The following is a 21,327-nucleotide window of genomic DNA, read 5'->3' on the forward strand; positions in this document are numbered from 1 at the left end:
AAATGAACAATGAAACTTAACGTCTTGTGGGAGGACAAAGAAACACTTACAATATCAGGAACTGGAACTGTCTGCACAGCACAAAGTGGAGTATGGTAATCAGAGAGATGTCTTGGTTACTAGGAATGTCGAACTTCCTAAATGCTAGTTTCTAAATCCCTTATCCTAGGTGTTTTTTTTTTCTTAAATATTTTCCTTTCCTCTCTTTTAAGATCTAGTAGAAAACAAAAATGGCAGGTTTATTCTTTTAAATATATATACATGTATATACAACATCATCTGCAAAAGTCCTTTATGTAAAATCACATAAAACTTCTGAAGCAATTGGTAAAGACCCATAGGATGCATATGAAATGAATGACAGAGTTCTTTACTTAATTATAAGTTTATATTCAAATATATTCGAAAATTTATTTTTAAAGACCTTTCCAATTTCTATATTGTTGATCTATCCTTTTACTATTTATGATTTATTCCATGGAAATAGTCAATGAAAGCATTCTTCAATTCATCCGTTTTGATTATCTAACTCTGTATTAATTATGAAGAAAAGTAAAATTACTATTTAGACCATTGATGTATTATTCATCAGTGTAAGAAGTATTGATTGAACACATATCTCATGCCATTTACTCTGTTGGGCATTAGGATGTCAGTGTATTCTCAAAGAGAGGTTAAAACTTGTCCAATATGATTTGGAGTGTCCAAGCTCTATTTGAAGTCACAATTTTGAGCAAACCATCAGTAAAGACCTGGTGAAGATGCTGTTGTAGTGATGCAATTACAATTTCCTGACAAAGCACAAGTATAGCTTTGATTGTGGGATTTTCTGTTGTTTCAGAATCCTTTTTCTCAAAACTAATTTGTACACTGATTCCCTAAATTCTAAAGCAACATTTCTTATTTATTCATGTATGTAGAGACGGAGTCTTGCTCTGTCGCCCAGGCTGGAATGCAATGGCGTGATCTCTGCTCACTGCAACCTCCACCTCCTGGGTTACAGTGATTCTCTCACCTCAGCCTTCCAAGTAGCTGGGATTACAGGCACCCACTACCATGCCTGACTAATTTTTGTATTTTTAGTGGAGATAGGGTTTCACCACGCTGGCCAGGCTGATCTTGAACTGCTGACCTCAAGTCATCCGCCCGCCTTGGCCTCCCAAAGTGCCAGGTTTACAGGCATGAGCCACCGTACCCGGCCTAAAGCAACATTTCTTAACCTGTTTTCTGCTGAAACCCATGCTAGCTGATGTTTATGTGCTTGTCACATTACTTGCACAATACAGACAAGGGTAAACATTTTGTTGTACATTTTAAGTGTTGGATTACTGAATATTAAAAAGGATTTGGAAAAATTAAAAAATTAAAATTCTAAGAGAAAAGTATCAAATATGATGTACAGACTGAAACATAGGTTCTAAGGGATAGTGGTCCAAGATAGATAGATAGATAGATAGATAGATGGGTGGATAGATAGATAGATAGAAGATAGATAGCTCAATACCAATATTGGTATTTATATATACCAGTATTAGTGTGTATAAATAAAGTATGTCTATATATATGTAGCTGTATATATAGCTGTGACTCCACACCCTTGTTCCTTACTGAGGGAAGCATATTTGGTGGCATGCAAGTGAATGAGAGTAACTTTATTGCTGGTACAGCCTTGAATCATATCCAATATACAAAGAATAAATCAGTTGCAAACAATGGCGTGAGATATGCTTTACTGCTGATTCCAACACACTTGAAACTTGAGATCCTCCTTTTGAGAAACACTCCCTAAAGCATATAAACTAAGCTTTCATATAAGTCTCTTTGTTCTTCTCACCCCAGCATTAGGTCTGTATAATACCCCTAATCAGATGTAGCTTGAAAACTGTTGACTTAACAAAACATAAACAAACAAACACCCCTAAGATATATAATGAGTCGTCCTGTCAAAATTAATCAACACTTTTTTGGAATGTTTTTATTTTCTCATCTCTTTCCCCCCATCATAGTCATCAACATTTCTGAGTGCCCATCTACATTTCTTTTGTACATCCCTTCATCCTTTCTGATGGTACTCTTTGGGGTATATGCAAACGGCACTATCAACACAGAATGCGCTATTTTCATTTGCTTTCTTGATCTAAGTTTTATTTTTGCTCTGAGCGTGTTAGACTCTTCTACACAGTCATTGTCACACATAATGAACAACAACATGAATTTCCAAGGAAACTAACTACTGTCGGGACTGGCCTTACAAGATTTCCCTTGCACGGTCACTGGCCTTACACCTCAATGCCATTGGTTTTAAGCAACCTGACCAAGCAGCTCACTGGGTATAGTAAGAAATGCACCAATGTGCTTGATCAAGGCACAGTACATTTATCAAAATGTTATGCATTTACTTGCTGAATTGCTACATTCTCAAATAAATTTGGAGAAATTAGAACATAGAAATTTTAAGAGAAAATCATCAAACATGAGGTGTTGGTTACAATGTAGGTTCTAAGGAGTATTGGTGGTGATATATATATGTATATATTTTACATATATTGTATATATATATATACATATTTTATATATGCATATATTTTATATAATATATGTACATATGCATATTTTGTATATGTATATATTTTATATAACATATATAGGTGGTGAGATATCTATCTGTAGATCTGTCTATAGATCTGCCTATGCCTTTGCAGGGATGTTCCTGAGAGAATTTCTAAGAAATCTCTGATTTGGAGTGTGCCTTAAAGTCAGCTTCCCAGGGAACCTGACTTATAACACCCTCTAAACATAAAAATGAATCTAGTTTAAATTAAATCTCCTCTGAATTGTTCCTCAAATTTTCATAAGACAGATCAATAGATATCTCACCACCAATATTTTATTTTTATATATCAAAATTAATACATGTATATATGCAGTGTATGTGTGTGTCTGTGTGTGTGTATGTGTATACTTTATATTCTACAGGAGTTTTAGGTTCACAGCAGAACTGAGAAGAAAATTTCCCATATACTCCCTGCCCCCACCCTCATAGTCTTCCCCGCTATTAACATTCTGCACCAGAGTGGAACATTTGTTACAATCAATGAGATGAGCCTACTTTGGCACATTGTTGTCACCCAAAGTCCATGCAGGTGCAATAAGAGGCACAGCCGATAGGACAGGGAGCTCTGGAGCTGCAATGGCTCTTCATAGAGGCCCTACATTGAGGCATAGGGCCTGGACCATCTTATCTCCAACTCACCGGTCAATGAATGGAGCTGTTCCCAGGAGGAGGTGTAACTCTGGAGGGCAATTCCTGGGGCGTGACTCAACCATGAGCTGTCATCTGGCAACCTCCCAGCAGCCGGGGGAATGGACACCTTGATGTGGATGGAGAAAGCTGGGCAGTACAAGCCAGTATCCATTATATGCAGGACAAGCCCAATGGCGTCCTTGAAAAGAAGGGCCTAGAACAAGTGAGTTCTGAGTACCATTCAATAAAAAAATTTCTGCATTTAATGCAATGCCTACCTCCAAAAGGAGAAGATTTTATTTTTGCATATCCACAATAAGGAAAAATATAAAGACACACACACACACACACACACATACACACACAGTTCTGAATAGGAACTGGGAAACATAAAAGTCTTTGTTTTTGAATAGAGAACATTATTTTCCTCATTTTTTAAAAAGAAAAGGTTAATACTTAGCTAAGTCATAGATATATTACTAAAGTTGGTTCTAGAGTCTCGTTACATGCAAAGAATTTGCTATATCTTTTCAACCTTTGATGGGCTCATAAAGATGAAAGTTTTATGCATAAAATACTTTAAAAAAATTTCTGTCCTTTAAGTGTGAGATTAATCTAATGGAAAGATTGCAGAGAAACTATTTATTTGACCATGGTCAAGTACCAGAAGAGCTATATATAAAAGTATAAAGATTTAAATCCAATTTGCTTTCAAAGTTTGAATTTATAATTTGTACGTTGGAACATTGCAATTGTATATGCTGCTGTGATCTCAGGCACTTAGATTAAAACATGACAGTGATGTCTCCAAGTCATACATTTATCTCTCTCCTACTTGAATATACTGATTTCCACAAACATAGGCTCCCTAAGTACAGCCACATATATCTCAGATACATGGCTTTGGTCATAGGGTCAGAGTCTAAATACCTTCTAGATACATCTTCACTATTGGTTTAGTGAGGAGGGAGAGGGACTTTCAAATCTCATTTTTTAAATGAATTTGCTATAACATCTTTACATATAATACAAATTATTCTCATACAACCCATAAATAAAAATAGTTTAAAATGTCAAGAAAACAAACCATTCCTGAACTGGCCTCCATTGCTACCTGGCTCTATATTTTCCCTTAATATATTGATGAGTCCCTCATTAACTAGCACAGAGACAGTACAAAGTGTAAGAAGCATCCCACTAATCACCAATTAGTTCGGTTCTATATATTCACATACATTCTCTGACCTTTAGAAACGTGAGATAGTCACCACTCAACAGTCAGCCTCTGCTTTAAGTTTGACTTAATGTAGACTCAAACCTTTGCTGCAGAAAAGGTTCATGTAACAAAAGTTTATTACAATAGCATTGAGTCTTTGGATATTTAAAATTTGTGGGCTTCAGTGTCTTCATTTGTAAAATGAGTTGGTTGGGTTTGAAGCAGGTTATCTTCAGGATTCCTAATGCAACATCTTAGATTACACTGTGATTTTTATCTAGCTTTGGAGATGACAGCACATGGCCTTTGACCTGTAACCAAGATTCAAGGACAGAGTGCAGTGTGACAAAACCATAGCAGATCTCTATTTCTGTGGCCCAACCCTGGCCAGGGTCTCAAGAGCCAGATTCCCTGGGTGGAAGCCACTAAAAGACAGTAAATAAATGATATCTGATATTATAACAGTTCCCTTAAATTCTAAAATTGTGAGTACATCTTTCCAAAATTTTTAATTTACTGTATGAAAGTATCTTTACACTCGAGCACAATCTGATTTAATAGTCCAATTGAAGGCATAGAAATCAAAATTTCTTCTTTAATTTGAAGGTATCAGTTTTCATGTCAATGATGCCTTTTAAAAAATACTGTACCGGTAAGAATGGCCATAATTAAAAAGTCAAAAAACAGTAGAAGTTGGTGCGGATGTGGTGAAAAGGGAACACTTTTACACTGCTGGTGGGAATGTAAATTAGTACAACCACTATGGAAAATAGTATGGAGATGCCTTGAAGAACTAAAAGTTGAACTACCATTTGATCCAGCAATCTCACTACTGGGTATCTACCCCACAAAAAAAGTCATTATATGAAAAAGACACATGCTTATGCATGTATATAGCAGCACAATTCACAGTTGCAAAGATATGGAACCAACCCAAATGCCCATCAGTCAACAAGCTGATAAAGAAAATGTAGTATATATACATCATGGAATACTACTCAGCCATAAAAAGGGATGGAAAAATGTCTTTGGCAGCAACTAGGATGGAGCTGGAGGCCATTATTCTAAATGAAGTAAACCAGGAATGGAAAACTAAATATCGTATGTTCTCATGTATAAGTGGGAGCTAACCTATGAGGGTGCAAAGGCATAATAATGATGTAATGGACTGTGGGGACTCAAGGGGAAAGACTGGGCATGTGGTGAGAGATAAAAGACTGTGTATCGGGTATAGTGTACACTGCTCAGGTGATGGGTGCACAAAAATCTCAGAAATCACCACTAAAGAACTTATCAATGTAATCAAAAACCATCTGTTCCACCAAATTATTGAAATTAAAATAATTTTTAATGTTCCTGACATTATGATAAGGCATATTCTTGAATCAGGTTTGTAGGTGTCATATTAATTCTAATTGGAAATTAATTTACTTCAATTAACAAAATTCATTGTATACAATAAGAAATGCAACCTGTAATGTCCCAATACTGGATGGAGGGAAACTCCCTAATGCCAAAATGACTTGACTTGCTTCTTTTTTAGGTCCTGTCCCAGTGCAGCCATCACCCTGTGAAGCTGATCGGTTTTCTTGTATCTACACACTCCAATGTGTCCCTCTCTCAGGGAAATGTGATGGACATGAAGATTGCATAGACGGATCTGATGAAATGGATTGTCCTCTCAGCCCCACCCCTCCACTCTGTAGTAACATGGAGTTCCCGTGCTCTACAGACGAGTGTATCCCTTCCTTCCTGCTATGTGATGGAGTGCCCGACTGCCACTTTAATGAAGATGAGCTCATCTGCTGTGAGTTATTTTCACTAACTCAGTGTGTCAGGGAAGGAATGCTGCTTTAAAATGAGAAAGAAATGTGTTAGGGAGGATTCCCTCTTTTTCTGTTGATTGAAATAGTTTCAGAAGGAATGGTACCAGTTCCTCCTTGTACCTCTGGTAGAATTCGGCTGTGAATTCATCAGGTCCTGGACTCTTTTTGGTTGGTAAGCTATTGATTATTGCCACAGTTTCAGAGCCTGTTATTGGTCTTTTCAGAGATTCAACTTCCTCCTGGTTTAGTCTTGGGAGGGTGTATTTGTCGAGGAATTTATCCATTTCTTCTAGATTTTCTAGTTTATTTGCGTGCAGGTGTTTGTAGTATTCTCTGATGGTAGATTGTATTTCTGTGGGATCGGTGGTGATATCCCCTTTATCATTTTTTATTGCATCTATTTGATTCTTCTCTATTTTCTTCTTTATTCGTCTTGCTAGCGGTCTATCAATTTTGTTGATCTTTTCAAAAAACCAGCTCCTGGATTCATTAATTTTTTGAAGGGTTTTTTGTGTCTCTATTCCCTTCAGTTCTGGTCTGATTTTAGTTATTTCTTGCCTTCTGCTAGCTTTTGAATGTGTTTGCTCTTGCTTTTCTAGTTCTTTTAATTGTGATGTTAGGGTGTCAATTTTAGATCTTTCCTGCTTTCTCTTGTGGGCATTTAGTGCTATAAATTTCCCTCTACACACTGCTTTGAGAATTTTAGACCAATATCCTTGATGAACATTGATGTAAAAATCCTCAATAAAATACTGGCAAACCGAATCCAGCAACACATCAAAAAGTTTATCCAACATGATCAAGTGGGCTTCATCCCTGGGATGCAAGGCTGGTTCAACATACGCAAATCAATAAATGTAATCCAGCATATAAACAGAACCAAAGACAAAAACCACGTGATTATCTCAATAGATGCAGAAAAGGCCTTTGACAAAATTCAACAACCCTTCATGCTAAAAACTCTCAATAAATTAGGTATTGATGGGATGCATCTCAAAATAATAAGAGCTATCTGTGACAAACCCACAGCCAATATCATACTGAATGGGCAAAAACTGGAAGCATTCCCTTCGAAAACTGGCACAATACAGGGATGCCCTCTCTCACCACTCCTATTCAACATAGTGTTGGAAGTTCTGGCCAGGGCAATCAGGCAGGAGAAGGAAATAAAGGGTATTCAATTAGGAAAAGAGGAAGTCAAACTGTCCCTGTTTGCAGATGACATGATTGTATATCTAGAAAACCCCATCGTCTCAGCCCAAAATCTCCTCAAGCTGATAAGCAACTTCAGCAAAGTCTCAGGATACAAAATCAGTGTACAAAAATCACAAGCATTCTTGTACACCAATAACAGACAAACAGAGAGCCGAATCATGAGTGAACTCCCATTCACAATTGCTTCAAAGAGAATAAAATACCTAGGAATCCAACTTACAAGGGACATGAAGGACCTCTTCAAGGAGAACTACAAACCACTGCTCAATGAAATAAAAGAGGATACAAACAAATGGAAGAACATTCCATGCTCATGGGTAGGAAGAATCAATATCGTGAAAATGGCCATACTACCCAAGGTAATTTAGAGATTCAATGCCATCCCCATCAAGCTACTAATGACTTTCTTCACAGAATTGGAAAAACCTACTTTAAAGTTCATATGGAACCAAAAAAGAGCCCTCATCGCCAAGTCAATCCTAAGCCAAAAGAACAAAGCTGGAGGCATCATGCTACCTGACTTCAAACTATACTACAAGGCTACAGTACCCAAAACAGCATGATACTGGTACCAAAACAGAGACATAGATCAATGGAACAGAACAGAGCCCTCAGAAATAATGCCACATATCTACAACTGTCTGATCTTTGACAAACCTGACAAAAACAAGCAATGGGGAAAGGATTCCCTATTTAATAAATGGTGCTGGGAAAACTGGCTAGCCATATGTAGAAAGCTGAAACTGGATCCCTTCCTTACACCTTATACAAAAATTAATTCAAGATGGATTAAAGACTTACATGTTAGACCTAAAACCATAAAAACCCTAGAAGAAAACCTAGGCAATACCATTCAGGACATAGGCATGGGCAAGGACTTCATGTCTAAAATATCAAAAGCAATGGCAACAAAAGCCAAAATTGACAAATGGGATCTAATTAAACTAAAGAGCTTCTGCACAGCAAAAGAAACTACCATCAGAGTAAACAGGTAACCTACAAAATGGGAGAAAATTTTTGAAACCTACTCATCTGCCAAGGGGCTAATATCCAGAATCTACAATGAACTCAAACAAATTTACAAGAAAAAAACAAACAACCCCATCAAAAAGTGGACGAAGGACATGAACAGACACTTCTCAAAATAAGACATTTATGCAGCCAAAAAACACATGAAAAAATACTCATCATCACTGGCCATCAGAGAAATGCAAATCAAAACCACAATGAGATACCATCTCACACCAGTTAGAATGGCCATCATTAAAAAGTCAGGAAACAACAGGTGCTGGAGAGGATGTGGAGAAATAGGAACACTTTTACACTGTTGGTGGGACTGTAAACTAGTTCAACCATTGTGGAAGTCAGTGTGGCGATTCCTCAGGGATCTAGAACTAGAAATACCATTTGACCCAGCCATCCCATTACTGGGTATATACCCAAAGGACTATAAATCATGCTGCTATAAAGACACATGCACACGTATGTTTATTGCGGCACTATTCACAATAGCAAAGACTTGGAACCAACCCAAATGTCCAGCAACGATAGACTAGATTAAGAAAATGTGGCACATATACACCATGGAATACTATGGAGCCATAAAAAAGGATGAGTTCATGTCCTTTGTAGGGACATGGATGAAACTGGAAACCATCATTCTCAGCAAACTATCGCAAGGACAAAAAAGCAAACACCGCATGTTCTCACTCATAGGTGGGAATTGAACAATGAGAACACATGGACACCGAGAGGGGAACATCACACACTGGGGACTGTTGTGGGGTGGGGGGAGGGGGAAGGGATAGCATTTGATTTTTAGTATAATTAGCCAGTGTCAGGTAGGGAAGGAAAAATGTTAGGTAAGAAGTAATTACACACATTTTAAAGTGAGTACAAAATCATGGTGGTGTCCAAACACCCCTAATATTTTATTTAGTTGTTTGCTTCCTTACTTATTTTATATTTTATTATATCATATTGTATTTTTGGATGAGTGCTGCAGTGATAGTTGTCCATAAACTACATGTTAATGAACATACTTTTTGGAATAATAAAAGGCAGTTTGAAATGTAACTATAAGAGGGGAACATTGAATGAGACTGGTTGCAGTGGCTCAGTCCTGTCATCCTAGCACTTTGAAAGGCTGAGGTGGGAGGATCCCTTGGGCCCAGGAGTTTAAGCCAGCCTGGGCAACATAGTGAGACCCCAGCTATACAAAAATAGCAATAATAATAATAACCAGGTGTGGTGGTACATGACTGTAGTTCCAGCTACTCTGGAGGCTGAGGTGGAAGGATTGCTTGGGCACAGGAGTTTGAGGCTGCTGTGAACTATGATCGTGCCACTGTACCACTGCACTCCAGCCTGGGTGACAAAGTGAGACTCTGTCTCAAAAAAAAAGAAAAGAAAAGAAAAGAACAAAAGAAAGAGAGACAGAAGGAAGGAAGAGGGGAAGGGAGGAAGGGAGGGAAAGAGGAAGTAGGGGAGGGAGGCAGGGAGGGATAGAGGGAAGGAAGGAAGGAAAGATGGAAAGATGGAAGGAAGAAAGCAAGGGCTATTTTAGGGTCCAGTGTAATATGGGACCTCTAGAAATCTGGAACAATTGGAAAAGGAGTAAAGATGAATGAAAGAAAAGAGAGATGGCTTTGGTATGTTTAAAGGCTTTAGCCTTAAATCAGTGAAACTGTTTTCCTGGTTCGGGCTAACAAATTGGTTTTCCAACTCCCTGTTATTTCCTACCTGTATATTCTCTCTGAGATAAAGCCAACCTATCAGGTCTTATAACCTTTTCTTAGAAGCAAGGTAAGTAAATGGAGGTGAATAGAAAAGAGAAAGCCTGCCAAGTTACTTATCCCTGTTCCCATCAGAGCTCTAATGTAATTTGGCTGATAGAAATCATATTAAGTTCAATATAGCCATATGATATTTGGCTTCAAATAAAACTGCTATTTAAAGAGAAGCTTAGGAAAGTACTGTGTCCTTATAATGCTAGGCATTCATTGGAAAATTGGAGTTTGCCTAGTCCTACGAAGTTCTGTTCCAAAAGGGAAATAAGCCCATGTTAGAAATAGACTGGGGACAAAATTCTAGAGCAAAATTATAGAATAAGAGGAATCAGTGGCCACAATTCACCCAACATTTGAAGATTTAACAGTCTTTGGGGGCTTCCCTATTGGTTTAGAATGTCATTTTGTAAACTCACATTCATTCATTCATTTATTCACAAACCTCATTAAGATCTTAACTGATGATACATATTATGTTATACATTGGCGAGACAGATGGATATGACATTGTCAGAGCTCAGGCTGAAGATGTGCTATACATTAGTGAAGGAGGCTAGTCAGTGAAAGTGAGGAATACAATGTTATCAATCCTATGACAGAGACAAGCACCTCGTGTTAGAAGGCACATAGGGAACTCTCTATAGTGCTAGGGAGTCTTTACCTTTTCACAAGAAGAGTGATTACACAGCAAAACTTGGAAAGACAAATAGTCATTGGACAAATAAAGCAGAGATCTGGATTCAAGTGAAGTGAAGATTGTTCCAGGAGCAGAGAACAAGTCGTTAGAGTGAAGCATATTTTGTGTTGCTAGAGCAGAGCCTGTGGTTGGAAATGTAGAAGGAATCCTGGAGAGAGAAGCAGGACCCAGATCTTGCAGAATCCTCACCACCCTGCCACCACGCCAGTGCTGTGTAATTGCACTTAAGTTGTAAATGAGATGGATTGAACTGAGGAAGAGGGAATGGTTAGGAGATGTCACAGTTCAAGTACAAAGCAATTGATTAGATAACAATGTAAGGTAAATATTATTAATAGACTTAAGGGATGGTCAGGTGATAAGGAAGAGAAAGGAATCAGCAGTGACTTCCAAGACTGTGCTTTCAGAGATCATGTCTATAGTTTGCCACTAGAGAAGTTTTTCTGAACATGTAGGGCACCAGAAGCACAAGGAGGAGGCACAGCCTTCTCTCCTGAGCATGAAGCTGGCTCTTGGACTTGGTTTGTTCCAACTACCATTTGCCATTGATTATGTCCTTCTCTTCCTTCCAGAAAGTAAAAGGGAGAGAATGCAGTCTGTGTGGGTTTTGTTAATTAAAAAAAAAAGAAGGACTTCCAAGTTTCTGATTTGGACATCAGGTCAGCTCATGTGCCATTGCTTGAGCTAGGGAAAATAAGAGGAGAAGAACATGTTGGGGGAAGATCCGGCTTCAGTTTTAGATGTGTTGTATTTATGATACCTGAAACCCATGCACATGAAAAGGTTCAGAATGTGTTTGAAAGTGTATACATAAAGCTCAGGAGAGAGCTAAAATAACATAAGGATACATGGCCATCAGCGTATGATTATTGAAGCTGTGGGTGTAGATGAGATCAAAGAGAGAGGATAGAGATAAAGTGGCAGGCAGAACCTGAAGAAACAGCTAAAAGACCGTTTAGAAAAAGCAGACATTGAAGATACTGAGAAGATGTGGTCCTAGACATAGCGGGGTCACAAGAGACTGAGGATCTTAAAGGCAAAAATCCTTTAGTATCAAAATATTCACAGGTTGAAATGTTTCTGAGAGATCAAATAAGAGAGGGACTAAAAAATATAAATTGGAAAAAAGCCAAAAAGTGGTTTTTGGTGATTTTGGAGAGAGAACATTTTATGGAGTGGGAGGGTAGAATTCTGAAGCCACTCTGTTTTAAGAGCAAATGGGAAATGTCAAAGAGGGAAATCAATTGTAGATAACTCTTTCAAGAAGTTGTAATTGGATTGGAATGCAGGAAAAAAGAATTGGTTTCTTTGTTTTCAGTGCCTTTCTCATGTTTAAATGTTGTAGGACTAAGGATTTGGAGGTGTTTACAATTTTAGACAGGGAAATCAATAATAATTGATATTTACAGGCCTTTATTTTTGCAGAAATAATTTTTCTAGCATTAGAAGTGTTTAGATAAATAAACCTGTGAGTTCAACATTTAAGAACACTTCGTATTGAATATTATCTTTCCACTGGAAACATTAATTTTTCATGGACTGAAGCAATATAGTTTTTATCAAATATATCCCTTCCCTAAAAAAAAAAAAAAAAAAAAAAGAAAAAAGAAAAAAGAAGCATGGTTAATTATATGGAAGAACAGCACAAAACTAGAAACAGTCTTTTCACTGATATTCCTCTGATAGCCATCTTCTATTCACCAGAACTAGAAACACTCTTTTCACTGGTATTCCTCTGATAGCCATCTTCTGTTCACCAGGAGGGTTTCAAGATTTCATCAGCTGTTGTGTCAGTCAATATTCTGGCAAGAAATAGTTATTGATATTACATAAGTTGAAAAAATATTGATAAGGGGATTGTTTATTAGAGAAATAGTATGCATAGCAAAGCCATAAGGGATAGTAAGAGTGGGGATTTTTTATCACCTATAGACCAAAGAGTGTGAAAGGAGGTTCAGTTGCCTGAGCCTAGAGTGAGATGGGAGTACTTGGTAAGAGGCGTGATGTTTAGTTAAGGGAAGCAGTTAGTCCATGCTGATCTCAAAGAGTCTCTTCGCTCTGTATTAATCTGCTGGTGGTGTTACCCATTGGCCAAATCCAATCATACACCAGAAGTTTAAAAGGCTTATTAATGTATCCTTATCATCCAGCCTTCCAGGGCCCAGATGTGGAGAGAAGGTAGAGAATAGATCAAGAGGAGTACGTGGAAACTATCCATCAATGACAGAACAACTGTGAAAATCAAAGGGAAGAATTGGGTGGTTTACCTCCTTTCCAATAGTAGTGGATGTGTCCTGTGAAGTGCATGCCGCTTCTGGTGATTTAGAAGGGGCCAAGTTCATAAGACTTGTAGATCAAACATTATCATCAATATTTTTGCTACTGGCCTTTAAATATGTTAGCTATTATCTCAACATCCAATAGTGCTTTTGAACAACAGTGTAAAGATTATTCCTCTGCATTTATCAGCTTCATTCCTTACAACACTGTTCCTCAGTTTTTTCAACATAAAAATCATGGTAATTAATCTGTTTTAGGGAGGTATTGGAGGAGTAAATGAAATTAATAGGGTAAAGTACATAATACACACAATAAACTGTTATCCTTTCCCCATTAAATTATCTTATAGTTTCATTGAAAATTATTTAAACTGCTAAGGTATTTTAATAAGAGTACTGGTTGAATTTAAATCAAGAATAAAATAAATATCCATCCTGCTGTATGTTAGATGTGTGTACCCTGAAGGGCTTGTAGTCTTCATTCTCATGGCCCAAGACCATAGTTTCTCTGCCATTAGAAATATTGATCTGCTGCGTATAGATTTTATTTTAGTAGAAAATGGGTATACATCCATAGTCTTACATAATTTACATTCAAATATATTTTCCATGCAGCACTATAATCAATTAAGCAATTTTGCTTTCAGGAAGTAGCGCCAATGAACCATTCATGAATTGTTTAAAGTATCATCAACCTGAGTGAATGAGCTGTGTGGCACAAAATGCCCTTTGTTACTTAGCCTATTTTGTTAGAAACAATACCAATTTCTAGGATGATAGATGAAATAACTATTTTTGTTTGTTTCTTGTTTTTTTTTTTTTTTTTTTTCTTGAGACGGAGTCTCGCTCTGTCGCCCAGGCTGGAGTGCAGTGGTGCGATCTCGGCTCACTGCAAGCTCTGCCTCCTGGGTTCACGCCATTCTCCTGCCTCAGCCTCTCCGAGTAGCTGGGACTACAGGCGCCCGCCACCATGCCCGGCTAATTTTTTGTATTTTTTTAGTAGAGACGGGGTTTCACTGTGGTCTCGATCTCCTGACCTCGTGATCCGCCCGCCTCGGCCTCCCAAAGTGCTGGGATTACAAGCGTGAGCCACCACGCCCGGCCGTTGTTTGTTTCTTTGTTTGTTTTAGGTTGGAGTGCAGTGGCACGATTGTAAATCACTGCAGCCTTGTCCTCCCAGGCTCAAGCATTTCCCCCACCTCAGTGTCCCAAGCAGCACAGGCATGCTCCACCATGTCTGGCTAATTTTTTAAAACAAAATTTGTAGAGGTGGGGTCTGGCTAGGTGGCTCAGGCTGGTTTCAAGCTTCTGGGCTCAAATGATCCTGCCGCCGTGGTCTCCCAAAGTTTTGGGCTTACAGGTGTGAGCCACTGTGCTCAGCCAAATAAATATTTTATAGATATTAAAATATAATGTCTGAAAGAGAATGTACCAAAAAATAGATATTATTCATGGAAACATTTTGAAACCTAAGTTTTCCATGAATTTTATGTATGGATTTTTTGGCTTAATTTTGGAATTATTCTATGTTGTACATATATTAATAAAGAAGGAAAAATAGGAAGTAAATGGCTCAGATTATTTTCCTATATTCAGTACAATGTTATTTGCTTTATGGATGCCAATAAATATTAGATGCATTCATAATTTATTTGCTACCTACTCTTAAAAGAAAATTTATAAATATTAAATATGATGTTAATGCTATTTAAAATGCAACAGAAACTAATATTTTTGTTTACAAATGTCATAAAGCCAAAGTCAGTTTTTAACTACCTAAACTGTTCACTTTGTAAGAAAAAAGTAAAGCTTTCTATATTGAAACCATTTATTTTCTGATTTTTTAATGTGTTTCAACTGTATTTGTGCCAAAATTGTGAACTTATACCACTTATAAATTAGAACTCTTTATTATATAGTCAGCTTGAAAATAAGTTACCGGTGACATTAGAAATTGGATGAAGAAATATGGGTAAATTCCTATCTCCAACAGAGGAAGGGTTCAAAATATATGTTTTCAAGAAGATGAGTAGTATCTGCCATATTTGTATAAAAATGTTAAAATGTTACATTGTTTAAAACCTTGAAACTATGATCTTATATGATATCTCAGCTTTTTGCAATGAAAAATAATGATAAAAATATGTATGCACACAAAAAATATGTGTATATATATACACACATATATGTCATAGATACATATATACACACATATTTTTGTGTGCATACAAAATAAAATAAATAAAACAGGCATACTTTGTTTTATTGTGTATTGCTTTATTGCACTTCACAGATGTTGCATTTTTTACAAATTGGAGGTCTTCATCCTTGCGTCCTGCAAGTCTATCAGTGCCAATTTTCTTTTCTTTTTTTTTTTTTGTCGGTCTTTGCAGGTAGCATAGTCTTTTTTGTTTTTTTATACTTTAAGTTCTAGGGTACATGAGCACAATGTGCAGGTTTGTTACATATGTATACCTGTGCCATGTTGGTGTGCTGCACCCATTAACTCGTCAATTTACATTAGGTATAACTCCTAATGCTATCCCTCCCCCGCTACCCCCACCCCATGACAGGCCCCAGTATGTGATATGTCCCTTCCTGTATCCATGTGTTCTCATTGTTCAATTTCCACCTATGAGTGAGAACATGCGGTGTTTTTTTTGTCCTTGCGATAGTTTGCTGAGAATGATGGTTTCCAGCTTCATCCATGTCCCTACAAAGGACATGAACTCATCATTTTTTATGGCTGCATAGTATTCCATGGTGTATATGTGCCACTTTTTTTAATCCAGTCTATCATTGTTGGACATTTGGGTTGGTTCCAAGTCTTTGTATTGTGAATGGTGCCGCAATAAACATACGTGTGCATATGTCTTCATAGCAGCATGATTTATAATCCTTTGGGTATATACCCAGTAATGGGATGGATGGGTCAAATGGTATTTCTAGTTCTAGATCCTTGAGGAATAACCACACTGTCTTCCACAATGGTTGAACTAGTTTACCGTCCCACCAACAGTGTAAAAGTGTTCCTATTTCTCCACATCCTCTCCAGCACCTGTTGTTTCCTGACTTTTTAATGCTTGCCATTCTAACTGATGTGAGATGGTATCTCATTGTGGTTTTGATTTGCATTTCTCTGATGGCCAGTGATGATGAGCATTTTTTCATGTGTCTTTTGGCTGCATCAGTGTCTTCTTTTGAGAAGTGTCTGTTCATATCCTTCACCCACTTTTTGATGGGGTTGTTTGTTTTTTTCTTGTAAATTTGTTTGAGTTCATTGTAGATTCTGGATATTAGCCCCTTGTCAGATGAGTAGATTGCAAAAATTTTCTCCATTCTGTAGGTTGCCTGTTCACTCTGATGGTAGTTTCTTTTGCTGTGCAGAAGCTCTTTAGTTTAATTAGATCCCATTTGTCAATTTTAGCTTTTGTTGCCATTGGTTTTGGTGTTTTAGACATGAAGTCCTTGCCCATGCCTATGTCCTGAATGGTATTGCCTAGGTTTTCTTCTAGGGTTTTTATGATTTTAGGTCTAACATTTAAGTCTTTAATCCACCTTGAATTAATTTTTGTATAAGGTGAAAGGAAGGGATCCAGTTTCAGCTTTCTACATATGGCTAGCCAGTTTTCCCAGCACCATTTATTAAATAGGGACTCCTTTCCGCACTTCTTGTTTTTGTCAGGTTTGTCGAAGATCAGATGGTTGTAGATGTGTGGTATCATTTCTGAGGGCTCTGTTCTGTTCCATTGGTCTATATCTCTGTTTTGATACCAGTACTATGCTGTTTTGTTTACTATAGCCTTGTAGTATAGTTTGAAATCAGGTAGCATGATGCCTCCAGCTTTGTTCTTTTGGCTTAGGATTGTCTTGGCAATGCGGGCCCTTTTTTGGTTCCATATTTTCTAACAGTATATGCTCACTTCGTGTCTGTATCCCATTTTAGTGATTCTCACAATATTTCAAACTTCTTCATGACTATTATATCTGTTACAGTGATCTGTGATCAGTGATCTTTGATGTTACTAGTGTAATTGTTGTGCAGTGCCATGAACCATGCCCATATAAGATGGTAAATTTAATTGATAATGTTGTATATATTCTGACTTCTCCACCAACCAGCCATTCCCCCATTTGTCTTTTCCTCTCCTTGGATCTCCCCATTCCCTGAGGCTGAACAATATTGCAGTTTGGCCAACTACAATAGCTTCTAAGTATTCAAGTGAAATGAGGAAATGTGGATCTCTCACTTCAAATCAAAATCTAGAAATGATTATTAGTGAGTAAGGCATGTTGAACACCAAGATAGGCTAAAAGCTGGGCCTCTTGTTCTAAACAGCCAAGTTGTGAATGTGAAGGAAGAATTCTTGAAGGCAATGAAAACACTATTCCAGTGAATACACAAATGATAGGAAAGCAAAATAGCCTTATTGTGGATATGAAGAAAGTTTTGACATATTTCTGCTGAACCCTGGAACTCAGAGGAGCAGGGTTAGAAGACAAGAATAGATTGATACCACTATTATTTAGTGCTTTTGAAATCTATCCAGACTTTCTGACAAACTGGTGCAGTGGGTTCATTATTGGCACATTCCCACTGCTCCAGCCTAATCTAGAGCAAAGTTCTAACTATCTTTAATTCTGTGAAGTCTGAGAGAGGTGAGGAAGCTTTGGAAGAAAAGCTGGAAGATAGCAGAGGTTGGTTTATGAAGTTGAAGGAAAGAAGCCAGCACTGTAACATGAAAGTACAGGATGAATCAGCAAATGCTGAGATGGAGAAGCTGTACCAAGTTATCTAGATCTAGCTAAAATCATTGATGAAGGTGGCTACACTGAACAACTGATTTTCAGTGTCAATAAAACAGCCTTCTATTGGAAGAAGATGCCACCTAGGACTTCCACAGCTAGAGAGGAGAAGTCAATGCCTGGCTTAACTAAAAACTAAATATTTTCTAGTTATTTTGTTTTAGGTATTAGGCTATTGCACATTTAATTGACTAAGGTATAGTGCAGACATAACATTTATATGAACTGGGAAACAAAACAATTTTATGTGACTTGCATTAATGCAACATTAGCTTTATTATGGTTATCTGGAACTGAGCCTGCCATATTGCTGAGATATACCTGTACATACTTCTTCATTTTTAACAAACATTATCTTGTAAGATTTTGCTTTAAGAGTTTATCTTCTAAGAATTTGAAGATTATTATTTCCTAGTTTACTTGCTTTGCAATGTAATTTATCTTGTCTATGTATATCCTAAAATGATTTAGACATTTGGGAAAGCTGAAGATCAGTCTTCTCCTGAAACCCTAGAAAATTTCTACCATTTGATTACAGATTTTTTTTTTTTTGACAGAATTTTGCTCCGTTCCCTGGATGGAATGCAGTGGCACGATCTTGGCTCACTGCAGCCTCCATCTCCCAGGTTCAAGTGATTCTCCTTCCTCAGCCTCCCAAGTAGCTGGGACTACAGGCATGAGCCACCAATCCTGGCTATTTTTATTCTATTATTATTATTTTGTTAGTAGAGAAGGGGTTTCACCATGTTGGCCAGGCTGGTCTCACACCCCTGACCTCATGTGATCTGCCCACCTCGGCCTTCCAAAGTGCTGGGATTACAGGCGTGAGCCCCTGTGCCTGGACCAGCTTTGTTTTTCTTTTTTTTGGTTTATCTGTGCTACTTCCTTATCCAACCTCCCTAGTCAAAAACGACCTGCTGTACTCACTGAACCAACAGAAAACTTATTGATTTTCCATCTGTAGACTTTATTTCTACTTTACTAAATGGCTTTTCTCTAGAAATATTAAAATTTAAAATATATTTCAAGATTCTGGTCTTAACCTTCAGCCTTTATAGATCTCTGTATGCTGAAGGAATTTTTGTTTTTATAAATGCTTATCTACAACAATGCTTTGCCTACTAAGTTTGACCTTATGGAATTTCTTTTGTTATTATTTTGAGCTGTTTATCACTGCTGTATTGTTGTTCTCTTGTCATCACCATGTTTGATTCTGGTCATTCATTTTTAAATTTCTCCCCTGTACTCTACATCCTCAGTTCTAAGACACTGTGTTACATGTGGTGGAAGCTCAATATTTTTTGGTGTGAATTGATATTCTAGCACCTTAGGAAGAATTGCTCAATAAAGAGTATTGCCTAAATTTTTCAGAGTCAGCATTTTCAGTCAATGGAGATACGTATTCTCAAAAACACTATTTTTTTATGTCCAACTTTAAAATATATTTTAATAGGCCATTTTCAAAATTAATTGTGTCAATTACCTATGATAAGTAAAATAAATTATTTCTTCCAAACCATAATTATACTTGAAGAAAAAAATAATTTATGAAAGAAATGGCAATATATGTATAAGAACCATACATGGGGACATTTATTCTTGGGTCATTTAAATAATTTACTTTGAAAAGGTTGTAACTTCATTGTCTTTATTCATGTGCAAGGAATTTTTCAGACTAATCCTCTTTAAACTTGTAGTAGCAGATTTGGAGTAAAATGTTCAAATGAGAAGTTGTATATAATACCTATGATACCATTAAGTAAGTCAGAGGAAAACAAAGCTGTTCTTGTTGAACCTGGGTTAAATGCAAGACAGTTTGACTATCTACTGCTGCCTTTGACATATTTCTGCTGAACCCTGGTACTCAGAGGAGCAGAGTTAGAAAACAAGTATAGATCAATACCATTATCATTTAGTGCTTTTGAAATCTATCCAGACTTTCTGACAAAATGGTGCAGTAGGTTCATGCTTTGACACATTCCCTCTGCTCCAGGCACATCACAGTGCTAGAGAGTAGAGTTATCCCATTAAACACTCTGAGAAACAAGATGAACATCACCACTGGCACAGACCAGAACCAGAGGAGAACCAGAAAAGGGATCAGGCCTGCAACCCAGGCTTCTTGCTTCCAGGTCCTGAAGCAAGCAGGATAACAGAGGAACCATATTTCACACTCGATGGCAGCCTGAAATGAGAAGTTCCCATTTAACTCTAACACATAAAACCAATGTCAACCATAGCCTCTTCTTTCTAGGAAGTTGTAATCCTAAAGAAAGAAGAACATAATACAATTTTAGAACTGAAAACTGAGCTTCCTAATAGACAAATCAGATATAATTAAATTAATCAAGTTGTATGCAGAAAGGTAAATGCTTTGCGATACTAGGTAGCCGTTGAACAGGCATCAGTGCTCTTGATGGGCATCAATAAGGACACTTTTCGAAACAACCGAAGTCTTATGAGTAATAGCATCTCTATGCTGTTGAAATGTTTGCCTATTGAAGTCAGATCAGTGTCTCTTTGCATTTCATGCAATGTATTTGATGATATGTGTAATACTACATAATGCATGTATTAGTCAGCACAGGCTGCCATAAGAAAATAACACACACTGGATAGCTAAAACAACAGGAATTTATTTCTCCCGCTTCTGGAGGCTGAAAGTCTAAGATCAACATGTAGGCAGGTTTGGTGTCTCCTAAGGCCTCTCTCCTTGGCTTACAGATGGCTGCCTTCTTGCTGTGTCTTCACATAGCCTTTCCTCTATGTCAGTGCATCCCTGATGTCTCTCTCTTCTTATAACCTTTGTTACCTTCTTAAAGCTCCTATCTGTAAATACAGTCCTATTGCGGGTTAGGGTTTCAAGATATGAACGTTGAGGTGAGGACACAATTCAGTCCCTAAGAATGCACATCTGGGAAGTGATTCTTCAGGTAAATGTGCTTTTTCTTCCAGAAATTTTTAACTTAATCCATTTGAAATATTCTTCAAAAAGAACTGTGTTCTAAAATATCAGACTAGAAAAAATCAAGAGTAATATAATAACTGTTTTATATTTTTTTTGTGAGAATTCATTGGGACAAAAAAAAATCATGCTTGCACCCCTGATCATTATTCTTTTTTTTGCAGCCAACAAGAGCTGTTCTAGTGGTGCTCTGGTGTGTGCCTCCTCTAACAGCTGTATCCCAGCCTACCAGCGCTGTGATGGTTTTGCTGACTGCATGGATTTCCAACTTGATGAGTCCAGCTGCTCAG

At 37.4% G+C, this 21,327-nt stretch overlaps 1 protein-coding gene and 1 non-coding gene across 2 annotated transcripts in view; both read left to right on the forward strand.

The window, feature by feature from the left end:
- MALRD1 (MAM and LDL receptor class A domain containing 1) overlaps window positions 1-21,327 on the forward strand; it is a 690,246-nt gene that overhangs the window by 540,612 nt on the left and 128,307 nt on the right. Inside the window, exons 42-43 of the mRNA XM_063611006.1 lie at window positions 6,004-6,267; window positions 21,202-21,327. Coding sequence (XP_063467076.1) covers window positions 6,004-6,267; window positions 21,202-21,327 — 390 coding nt within the window. The remainder of the gene's footprint in view (window positions 1-6,003; window positions 6,268-21,201) is intronic.
- On the forward strand, window positions 11,379-11,592 carry LOC129492466 (small nucleolar RNA U3). The gene has a single exon (XR_008660900.1). It is a non-coding gene; the product is annotated as a small nucleolar RNA U3 (small nucleolar RNA).

Source organism: Symphalangus syndactylus, chromosome 10 (assembly GCF_028878055.3).
Source record: "Symphalangus syndactylus isolate Jambi chromosome 10, NHGRI_mSymSyn1-v2.1_pri, whole genome shotgun sequence".
Taxonomy (NCBI): domain Eukaryota; kingdom Metazoa; phylum Chordata; class Mammalia; order Primates; family Hylobatidae; genus Symphalangus; species Symphalangus syndactylus.